Source organism: Anopheles aquasalis, chromosome 3 (genome assembly GCF_943734665.1).
Source record: "Anopheles aquasalis chromosome 3, idAnoAquaMG_Q_19, whole genome shotgun sequence".
NCBI lineage: Eukaryota > Metazoa > Arthropoda > Insecta > Diptera > Culicidae > Anopheles > Anopheles aquasalis.
The window spans coordinates 24,814,096-24,825,275 of record NC_064878.1 but is presented as its reverse complement, the minus strand read 5'-3'; the positions used below and the strand labels follow the sequence as shown (position 1 = coordinate 24,825,275).

Here is an 11,180-nt window from a genome sequence, read left to right as displayed (position 1 = left end):
ATACCACCGAAGCGGCGGATCTGATTAACTAAACTCCCCCTCTAGTCTGCAACCACGCAGAGTGTATCTACGGCGATTGTACAAATACACCCACCAATTTAGCTGGCCAGCTCTTAATTGCCATCTATTACACCGGCCAAATACCGGTACCGATGTTCCGGCGCTGCGCTGGAAAACGCGTCGTGCTCCAGTTCCGGATTTTCCTTCTAACATCTACTATCCACTGCCATTCGGTGGTGCAGGTTAGTGTTGAGGTGTACCTCTGTATGTGCGCGCGCAAAAAACACACAAAAAAAAGATTAACTTATCTTAATCCATCCATCGCCCTCTCACTCGTTGGCTTCGGCAAGTCGTTTCGTTCACAGGCGATATAAAGTAATAAGGCTTTCTAAAATCATTCGGAAGGAAAAGCACTTTCGCATCAGCATTTGCAGCGAGATGACTCGTCGTCGTCGTCGTCGTCGTGAGACTCGTCGAGCGGTATGGTCACCGGGTTTTACGCGTCGTTGTTGTAGGGAACGGAGTGAAGCTGCTTGCCAACAATACTCGCCACTCCAGAGGTCGTCACTTTCCGGGCCATTACACTGGCTGCTGCAGCGTGCTCGTCCGGATCGAGGCAATCGATTCCTCCGCCATTACACCAGGTAACATCCACTGAACGATCCGTGCGTCGTACAATACCCAATGCCTAAGGTGTACTCGTACATGTATTTCTTATGTTCTGTGCTTGTATGCTTAAAGGAGAACTAGTTATAAAACGGCGCAACAACACCCCCGTTTTGGACTACACGCTTAGTTGGTGGCGTAGTGGGAGTGCAGTCATGCTCGACCTTCTCCTCACTCCGGATCCGCTCGGAGATGACGACGACGACGCCGGTGGTGATGGCGAAGACTGTAGAAGAAGCTTCCTACGCACCTTTCGGCGTCCCATAAATGGTGTGCTCGCTGCGTGCTGGTTCTTTGACTGGGACTGGGATTTGCTGGGCTTTTACTGGGACTGGTGGCGTATCCGGTGCCCCGGTGGTGGTCTTAGAAGTACTCGAAAAAGTTGTACGGATTGGTGAAGACCGTGTAGGGGTAGATGTCCGAGGTGGCGGCAAACAGTTCACCTCTTACCTCACTGGAAAGGTAGACAAGAGATTAGCCTCTAGTAAGTCAAGCACGTCAGTAAGGTCACTGCCAGTATGCGTACGTACCTCTTCCTTTTCTCCACATAGCCCATCCGATAGTTCCGTGGATAGGTGGCGGCCTCACCGAGCGCCAGACACTCAGGGGGCTTCGGTTGTGCCAGGAACTGATACTCGAACGCAAGGTTGTAGAACACCGGACAAAGACCGTGCGAACCGAGTGGCGGTGGTCCTGCTGCCGCCTGCCGCATACCACACAGTCCCATGCGCCAATTTTGGTGACATTTGTTCGGGAACTTCGTTCCCTTGTCGATACTGGTGTGAATACACTGGACATTCTTGGCGGCCGTCCGGAAATCGACCTGCTTAAACGCACGATCACTGTCGAAACCCGGCCCAGCCATATCGCAAGCATCGATCGCTTCCAGTTCGCTCGATCCTATTCGGTTGCCAACATCTAGCACCAGTTGGGCGCCAAAGCTGAATCCAAAGAGAAACATGCGCCCATACTCGACGCCCTCGTAGCGCAGCTGCTGCACCGTACGCATCAGAATGTCCCGGAAGTCACGGAACCGAGCGACCAGTCCACCGTAACCACCGCTCGAGTACGCCGAGTAATCCATACAGGCGATACAGCCACCACGGGCCTTGTGCAGATTGTTCCGCAGTTCCTGTACCCATGGGACCTCGTAGCAGTTCTCGCGCCAACCGTGGACGATGAGGGCGAAGCGTTCGTCTGCTGTGCAGTTGGTATCGTTCAGCAACCGCTCGTCATCGTTCAGTGTCGTCGTTTTCGTCAAGTTACCTCTAGGAGAAGTGGGATGCCTGTTAGATAAGGGGTCCGAAAAAAATACCATCTGCAGGACATACCCATGGTAGAACCGGAACAGGATCCTCTCTTCAAACTGTGAACGGCGCCGATTGGGTTTAGTGGCGATCAGTACCGGTTCCGATGTAGGTCCCCGTTCTGCACCAGCCTCATCTTCCACGTCCATGCTGTAGTCCTCGGTACGATTGCCAGGTCCATAGTCATCGAATGCGTTCTCTGGCACCGTTGTCGTCGTGGTCGCGTACCGCTCCTGACGCAATCGGATTCGCTCGAGGCGTCGCTCACGGATACGGTTCACTAGTAGTGGTCGTGGTCGACCTGCGCCACCCAGCTGCCCGTCCGCTGGTGGCCCCAGGAGCACAACGAAGATGGCCACCACTCCCACCAGGTACAGAGCCTCACTATCGACCCCAATGACACGGCGGGACACTCCACGTGAACGCATCTTCGCTGTTACCCCGGCCGAACGTTACTGAAGAACGGGCTCCAAGATATGCACATATCAATTACCGAAAGCCACGAGCACCGGGCCATCGAGCCACCGACAAAAAAAAAAAACGGGGGCCTTAAAAATCGTTTGGAAGAAAGTCGCACAGAAACAGCACTGGTTGCCGGTAGCGGTAGCGGTGGAGACTTCAAAAAAAGGGGGTGAAGGTAAAGGAAAAAAACAAGATCTTCGTCCCCGATGTGACGACGAAGACGACGACATGCACGACGACCATGAAGATACCACGCCACGACCGGTGATGATGACGAAGGCGACAACGGCCGGCTCTTATTTGAGGGTATTTGCCAAGAAAAAGAAGAAGAAGAAGAAGAAGCAGGTTATGGCACACCTTTCACACCAGGAGCCACCGCCAGGAGGTGAGGTATACTGGAGGGTGGCACATCACACCACACATTGATGCTGCCATGCTCTGGGGCCGTGTATGTGTGCGCTGGTGTATGTGACGGTACGCGGTTGGATCGTCATCGGCAGGTTAGGCACTTCGATTCCACACACTCGATATCTCGAGTCACTCGGTGCCCATACCAGGCGAATGTCGTTGGCCTTTAAATCACCTCACCACCAGCAGCTGTGAGGTCGCTGAGAAATACGAAACAAACGTTATCTGTGGAGTCTCCAAAAAAATACCAAAAAAAAAGTGCTCCCCGACAGTTCCTCGACGACTAATTGTGTTGTGGCCCATACCGTGACAACATGATAGACGAGACCGGCACCGAGACGCCCACACTACTTGGAGTCGTTGAGAGATTGATTGCACACACTGTGGTGCACCAGCCTGGCTGTTCCGGAACGGGTTTTGCCAGTTGGAGCACACCGGAAGCTTTGCCCGCCCGGTTGCACGGAACGATAGTCGGTATCGCTCGTCAACCCGACGCTAATTGCTTTCGAATGCGCAAACAAAGGGACCGGGTGGGAGGAATTGCAGACCCAGCTGATCACTGTGTAGGAAGCACCGAGACACCGCGGTGGATTCAGACGATGATGCCAGGTTGCCAGATGGCCACGGGTAAAAGGCGAGGCGAGTGACGAGAAGATGTAAATTATGAGTCCTAACCATAAAGCGATCGAGTAAAATGCAAATGCTGATAACGGGCGACGGATGAGGGTGATCGCTCCGGTGCTTCGATCGACGCCAATCGGCTCGGCAGCTGGCGTTAGGTAGCTTGTTAACAGATCGTTAAGGGCAGTTAGGGTCGATTCGATGCTCAGCTGAGGTGCGACTGAGGTGAGGGGTTTGAGATCGTACGCTGCAACCGGTGTTAATTGGAAAAGTGTATTCCACACAGCACGAGTTTATGCAGTTCGTACGAAGCGCGAAGATAACTAAATTAACTAGCAGTTGAAAAGGGTTTAGAATTTGAGAAAAGCGAACAAATTAATTTAGAGTAACATTTGTTTATTTTTAGGTATTAAATTTAAATTGTATAATAATAGGGCATACATAAATAAAGAGAAGATAAAATCACAAAAAAAAAACATAGAACTAGAATCGGAAAAAATAGACAAGTATGGCACAACATGAGTGAAATAAAATTTAAATTGTACAAAAATGGTTTTACAAAAAATAAAAAACAAAGATACGGTACATTTTGAGGAACAGAGTCATTACATTCAACATTAACAGCATTCGCCTTAAAAGCATTTAAAGCTATGACAAGTCCATAAGGACGATGATCAAACAGATATGGAAAGAAATGCAAAACAAAGAGTATAGCTTTTTGCTTTAAGCAAATACTACAATCGCTTAAGAACAATCTGAAATTCCATGCGATTGCCCACTGATGTCCAACATTTAGCCATTTAGATCTCATTTCCGATCGCTCCAAACAGCCACGGACCAACAGACACCATGGTGCATGCTCTCCGGTGGATAATCCGGTGTGACAGCACCGTATCGTAAACGAATTCAACGGCCAGCCGCGGCCACTCTGTTCACTTAGTAGGCTAATTACAGTCACGCTCACATCTCCACTAGCTACTGCGCCTGCCCATCATCGGCATCACCAGCATTGACCAGCAGCCGATTCCGATTTGGTCACCGGCACACTAGTCGCCAAGCTGGTGCCACCGTCGTCATGCTTTTTTTTTGCGTTATCCAATCCACCGTAAATGACCCCAATTCACGTGGGGTACTCTGGGGTAGATCTGACAATCCGCGAGTAATCCGCCAAGAGTCTCCGGAGCGGGCACCCAGTACGGTGGTGATTGGCAGGGCGCCAGTGGCTGCGAATGCCCGCGATGCATGCTATCCGATCCGATCCGATGCGCGCCATGGTGGCGAGGTGCGGTGTCGTCGTATCTTCTGCTTCAGCTTCGTGGCCTCAGTCGGTCAGGCAGAATAGAAAGAAGGCAAATTCCCTCGCAAATGCTCGCCATGAGTGAGCAGCAGCAGCATGTATGCAAACGAAACTATCTGTAGCAAAGTGTCTAGTCTGGAGGGGGATCCAGCATCTTACGTAAGTCATGTGCGTGCCTTGGGGCCAAGGAACAGCAACCTAAGCAACGGAACGGAATAGAAAACACCAGCTCGATGGTTTAGTTCAGAATCCTGCCAGTGCCGCCTTCGATGGCGGTGATGTGGTTGACGGATCTGAACTAAGGCGCCCATATTCGTCACGCTGGTCTGGTCGAAGGTTAAGGAGGCAATTGAATGGCTCGAGCGAGCGTAGGTTGCTTCAGGCGTTCAAGCAGTGGTTTCGCTTTAGTACAAGGTGTGTGCTTTTGTGTTAATTGCAACTCACATCCACCGGCTGCGTGTGCTATATTCTTAGTCTGCCCGCAAAAGTCCTAGGCAGGGGGTTTTGGCTCACGGTTCAAGCCCGTTCCAGCCCGCCTCCACACGATTTTACTTGCCCAGTTTCCGGACTCAACTTACTCCGGACGTTGCCGTTACCATACTTGGCACAAACTACTATCTCCCTCTCGCGGTGTGTGTCTGTTGTGCGCAAAAAAAATGGCCATAAAAACGGTCAGGAATGGTGGGGGGGGAATTAAATCATCGTGGCACTGTACGGCACCCGGTCCGGGTGTGGGTGTACCCGCGGTAAACCCCCACCGGGGGTTATCCCCGGGATGCTGGTGTTATTATAAAATCAAAAAGCGATCCAACTTCCAAAAATGCTGCAATACCCATCCTTGCCGCCAGATCCTCGGACCAGACCGGGAGAAGGTGGGATACCGAATGGCGTTCGTCGTGTTTCTCTTTTGGCACTTTCATTGCGGGAAAGAAGCCAACACTCACTGCGCTTGCCAGTAGGTGCGGCCCCGATGTTTGATCCAGATTTGGCAATGGGAATGATATCATTTGTCTCCTCTCCCCCGAAATAGACGTGACTAGTGAGGGGGAGGGAGGCAGGTTAAATGAACCAAAGGGAAGGAGTTCAAGAAGCCAAATAAGCGACAATATGATTGTTCAACGCGTTTGCCCGGAATGGTGATGATGGTGATGATGCTGTGGACGAGCGTGGGGCAATTGCACTTGCCTTGCATTGTTGCAAGCGCCTTCAATGGCCATGGTCACTCTATGAGCTCATTTACGCACTAGCAGGGGTGGTGGTTATGTAGGAGTTGGTTTAATTATTATTGATGGCACCATGCAGTTGACATCCGCGTTGTGAAAGAGGCGTTGGCTAGGGAAGAGGAGAGAGGTTGTTCAGCAGTAAGCGCACGAGTTGGAAATCTTAAATTTGTTAGCAGTTTGTGCTTACTAGCAGCTTGTAGATATTCTGAAGAAACCGAAGAGTATTCTTAAGTAAGATTCGAAGGCTTCACTTTGATTTAGAGACATGTCCCAGCATTTGGCGGTTTTGGCGTCTCCATCGGAATGGAGCAGGTGATCCGTTATTCTCAGGAATCAAATGGTGACTACGACATTATGCAAACGTATCGATCATAAGAGCAGCAGAAGGGTTGGAATTAATTCTGCCTCCTTCTCTGATAGAGCAATGATTTTCGCAGCATAAATTGATAGAAGCATTGAAATGCTTGCGATTCATTTCATTTCATGATGCATTCGGAAGAGGTCCTTGTCTTCTTGTATTTTTTTTGTGCATTTCGTGTCGGTGGGGCCGCTACTAACCACTTCCTTGTATGAATATTGCAAGGATAGTTGAACATCTTTATTTTGGCTTTCGGCAGTGGTGGCAACCGGAAGCGCTTCTTGGGTGGCGGTGGTGGCAACCGGATGGGCTTCTTGGGTGGCGGTGGTGGCAACCGGATGGGCTTCTTGGGTGGCGGGGGTGGCAACCGGAATGGCACGTTGCCCGGTGGGGGTGAAAGTTCGCCTAAAGGTTAACAACTCCGATGTCATGTTGTGATTTTGGCAGCCGTGATTGCCGTGGATGGAGGGTGGGGGAACGGAGGGTCAGTTCTCGCGCGAGCCATTTGTAAGATTTTATCCACTTGATGCTTGATGCTTGATCTTTGTAGCCCTGACAATTCCACCGCTGAGTGCAAGACTCTTTCAAGGTCGGCTGCGGTGGTAAAACGGTGGTGGTTGTAGATGGAAACGTGGATGGAATGAGTTGCACACTCGACTTGCCCCTTTTCGACCGATTTCCATTTCCACATTTTCCTCGTTTTCCTCATTTTTCCTCGTTTTCGGGTTGATTTTCGTTCGCATTTTTTGTTTATGTTTCGCCGATTAATCAATTAGTAATTAGTAATTTGGAATGTGTGCCGTCCGTCGCCCGTGCACGAACTGGCCGCATTCCACCCCGTGAGGGACGTTATCGTGTGCGACCTGGTGCACATGTTGTACCAACACATCATGCCGACGATACTGCTGCATCGCACCAAGAATCAGCGGCTCCTCAAGTGCATCAAGGCAGCGTCTCGGTGTTTGCCCACCGAGATGCTCGCTGAGATACAACATGCCAACCTAGGCAAGATGACGCGGAAAGAGCTAGGCTTTGCATTTGTAGTGGGTGTGACTGCCTTTGAGAACCACTTCTCGGCCGCCGTGTTCGAGCTGTTCCTGAAGCTCTGGTTGGGGGTGCGAATGCTGGCCATGGATGCGACGGCATTCAATCTGCCCGCCAGCAGCACGCACCTGAAGGAGTTCCACTGCCACATGCTCCTCTATCTGGCTCGTGAGGCCAAAGAGCACGGTGTGCAGAGTATGGCCGCCTTTGAGGAGCACATAGCCAAGTGCACCTGCCTCGGGGCCGGCAAGGACGATAATGTGGAGGACAGCCATTCCGCGATGCCCCCGTTCCAGCACGGCGCTGCAAATGCCGCGCTTCTCGTTGGACTGCGGCAACGAACGGGATGCGTGGTTTCTAACAACGACCGGCCAGCTAGCCAAGGCCGTATGCATGAAGCCACACCTGCAGTTGGTAGGAGCCCGTGTCGTCGAAAGCCTTCCGGCCGCTGAGTACCATGGCCTGTCCGTCCCGCAGGAATTCGGCCTGTTTGTCTTAAAAGTTGGACAGAATCCGTTTGCGACGGACATCCGCGCCAAGATGGTATGCCTGAAGAAAGAGAGCGCGTGGATCACGCCCACGCGGTTTAAGGTAAGAGCCCACGCGGGCCGAAACCGGGCTGGTGGTACCGTTCGGCCATCCACTGCCATCCACTGCCACCGGCGAGACGCCTCTCTTGGTCTCTTACGCTTGTGGGCCACAAACCGACGACTTGCTGCCTCCGAGCTACGCGACACGATATCGCTGTTGGCCGAGGCCAAGAACATCCTTCGCCGATAAGCCGCAACCACCATCCCGCGGTTAGAAAACGTCTCCGAACGGTGGCCGGAAGTTCAGGTTCAGGACCGGAACACCCGAGTCAGCTTCGGGCCCGATCCGGGTCGCGGTGTGGTGCACGGAGGCCACCGATCGGTGCGGGGCGCTCGTTTACGACTCAGCCGACCGAGCTGCCTGGGGCTGTGGTGATGAGTGTGGCGGGGTCGCACGGGGGGTAGGGCGCTAGTTAGTCGGGGGGTAGGGCGCTAGTTAGTCGGGGGGTAGGGCACCGAAGATAGTATTATGGTGAGTTTGGTGAGTTTGGCGAGAGAGAAAGAGAGCGAGAGCGAGAGAGAGACGGCGATATGTTAGTCGAGATCCACACCCGATTCGAGTAGTTGTGTTTGCTAGAATTAACCATTTGAAATATTTCAGTAGATTTGTGCAGCCACGTGGAGGACACACGTACAAGTCGCTTGGAACAGCAATTTCGGATGCATGTCCCACAGAAAAGTACAGACGTTCGGTGATTTTGATTATATTTTCAACTTTCCATAAAAAGAAGACTAAAACGTAACAGGTTGATAACGACTTGTTTTGATTTACATTTCCATCCTTCTTTCACTTGTTCCGTTCGGCAGCGAACGGTCGCTCGGGGCAATCAGAAGGATACCTATCTCCCGCGAGGAGTCATCTGAAACCTGAACCACCGAGCGAACCCCGGAATACAATCTATGTACAGAGCGACATTGAACGATATAATAAGTAAGAAGTAGTATTCGTAATAGGTAGGTATCTGCAATCGACTTAAAGTCTACCCTGTTTGCTGTGTCCCATTGACGACTCCTACGGCTACGATTCCACGCGCGCGATTCGAGATCATACCTCAAAAACAACCTACGGCTAGGAGAGTACACTTGTAGCGACCAGCGACGAGCGACGAGAGGGGACAATGTACAGTTGCACACATCCGCACATTCGACTCGTACAAAACGTTACGCGAGTAAATAGAAATGGGATAGCAGAGCAAACGTTACAAAAAGGTATTACAGTAAGACCGTGGGCCATCATCCTGCCAATTGTTTTTTGATTAATAGCGTAATAGTTCGCGTTTCCTAGGCTAGGGTTCTAAAACATACAAAGATCAGTCTCTAGGTTGTTGTCTCTTCTTCAACTAGGTGTGATAATTAGTTTGCTTACTATAACTAGGCAATTGATCGAAACCCCTGCTCCCCTCTCCCTCACACTCATAGGAGCGCTGCTGTGTTTAGAATTCCGTGCAACAGGTAGTGCAAGTAGTTGTCAGTGGTAGTGTTATTAACCCGAGTAATCACTTAATATCAGCTTAGTAGCTCGAGTGGTTGGACTGGTTAGATAGGCAGCTCGTCAAACATCGAACTGTAGTCCGGTGTTTGTGGGATTGGAATTGGAGCGGGCTATTATCGGCCCCAAAGGGGTTCCTAATAACAAAGGTCGTGCAGGGCTAATGACCAACCCGCTATCGCTACGAGTGGTTTGTGAGAGAAGAGGTTTCGCATCGCCACAGCACCGCAATTGCCGCCCCGCTTTTTATGTTAATTATCATTCCAATAATGGATGGGATGGATGCAACGTTGCACAACGTATGTCGGTGATTTACTAAGGCAGGTTTGGGTTTCTTTTCTAAAGTGGTTCATTTACGTACAACTCCGGTAGCGCGTGCCGCAGCACGCGTGCGTAGATGATTATTGCTAACATCTTCCTCCGTACGGCGCAAACGTTTAAAATATCATTTAAAATCGATCGAACAAGGGCGCTATTGATGTGCTAGCTAAATGAACACGACGATAGAAAATAAATAACTTATGCCGGTTGCTTAAGAGAGGATGAATCGAACTAAATCACAGATTTAAAGGCAATAAAACAAAATATTGCTACTACGTGTTTCAATTAAGTTTGTCAATAAAGCTGCTGTGCCGACGGGGATAAACACGGATGGTTCATGAATCGGATGGTGGTGAGCAGAACGAGTATTTACGAACGGGCAAAGACGGTTAGGAATGTTTGGAACATTTTATACAGGGAGGAAAGTCTGACAAAAAGTACGTTATTGGCAATATCTGGACTATATAGATTACTAAAAAACGGTTAGCGCATCGCAACGCGTTGAACGAGAGTAAATTTAAACAATCTTCTTTTGATTCAAACAAATACTAATTGAAAAGACTCCTAGAAAAGTCGGCTAGTATGTTGTTGCCATTATTAGAGTCTACTGCTGTGCAGCACCTTCAGTAGCTGCTTCTGCAGTTCTGATATATTCTGCAATATTCTGATACAATCCACAATAGGAATTCGTGGCACAAGGGTTCTGGGTTCTGGTGGTGTGCTTCACAAGTTAGAGGATGCATGGTCCTCGAAGCAACGCTCCATCACAACACCGTGTGACCGTCTGCCGCCAACGAGCAAGCGCGCAAGTCATCTGGACTTCGAGCACGTTTATAAGACCCGTGACAGAGCAGACGTTTCGTCGCCAAAAAACCCCAACGATCAGGACCGCTGATTCGTACCAAGCTCAAACCTCCATCCTTCAAATGAAATTTCATACGCTTCATACGATCAGCACGCGCGGTCGTACGATTCGCTTCGCAACCGATCAATCATTTTCCGTTCGTTTGTGCAGCGCAGCCGTAATGCTGAGGGCACCACCCGGAATGAACCGAACAAAGTTATCTCCTACCAAAGGGCCCATGGCATACAGACCGGTGTGTGGTGTTCGTAGTACCGCATTCGTGTACTTGTCCACATCGATTGGGTTGTTCTTGCAGTCGATCGGCTTCGCTGGATCCTCACCTAGTCCCATTCCCGATGCGGCACTCAAGGGTTGTTGTTGGCGTGCGGCGCTCAAAATGAATGGGAACGTATGGGAAGAATCCATTTCCTCATGTTGGCAGTGACCACCCAGGGCACTGTTTTGCTGCTGTTGTTGCTTGTGGCGGGTCTTGTCGGTGAGGTTGATGTGTTTGCATTTGGCACACATGTTTTTGAACCAGAACAGTTTG

General features: G+C 50.5%; 2 protein-coding genes across 2 annotated transcripts in view; both read right to left on the bottom strand.

Annotated features, from left to right (window-relative positions):
- Positions 1 to 867: 867 nt before the first annotated feature.
- Positions 868 to 2,401, bottom strand: LOC126574453 (uncharacterized). Its single transcript, XM_050234658.1, has 3 exons — positions 1,998 to 2,401; positions 1,197 to 1,934; positions 868 to 1,120 (listed from the first exon to the last, which is right to left on the bottom strand). Exons 1-3 carry the CDS (start codon positions 2,399 to 2,401, stop codon positions 1,030 to 1,032), a joined length of 1,233 nt encoding a protein of 410 aa, XP_050090615.1. The 3' UTR covers positions 868 to 1,029.
- Positions 2,402 to 8,664: 6,263 nt separating this feature from the next.
- LOC126578769 (oxidative stress-induced growth inhibitor 2-like) overlaps positions 8,665 to 11,180 on the bottom strand; it is a 32,114-nt gene continuing 29,598 nt past the window's right edge. Inside the window, exon 6 of the mRNA XM_050241666.1 lies at positions 8,665 to 11,180. This exon is cut by the window's right edge and continues 738 nt beyond it. Coding sequence (XP_050097623.1) covers positions 10,775 to 11,180 — 406 coding nt within the window. The 3' untranslated portion in view covers positions 8,665 to 10,774.

What these genes read in the sequence shown, in the direction of transcription:
- LOC126574453 (XM_050234658.1), bottom strand. Translation starts at nt 2,401, where the DNA reads ATGCGTTCACGTGGAGTGTCCCGCCGTGTCATTGGGGTCGATAGTGAG. An exon ending in CTGTTCCGGTTCTACCATGG is followed by an intron (nt 1,935 to 1,997) that starts GTATGTCCTGCA and finishes CACTTCTCCTAG; the next exon opens with AGGTAACTTGACGAAAACGA. An exon ending in TATGTGGAGAAAAGGAAGAG is followed by an intron (nt 1,121 to 1,196) that starts GTACGTACGCAT and finishes CTACCTTTCCAG; the next exon opens with TGAGGTAAGAGGTGAACTGT.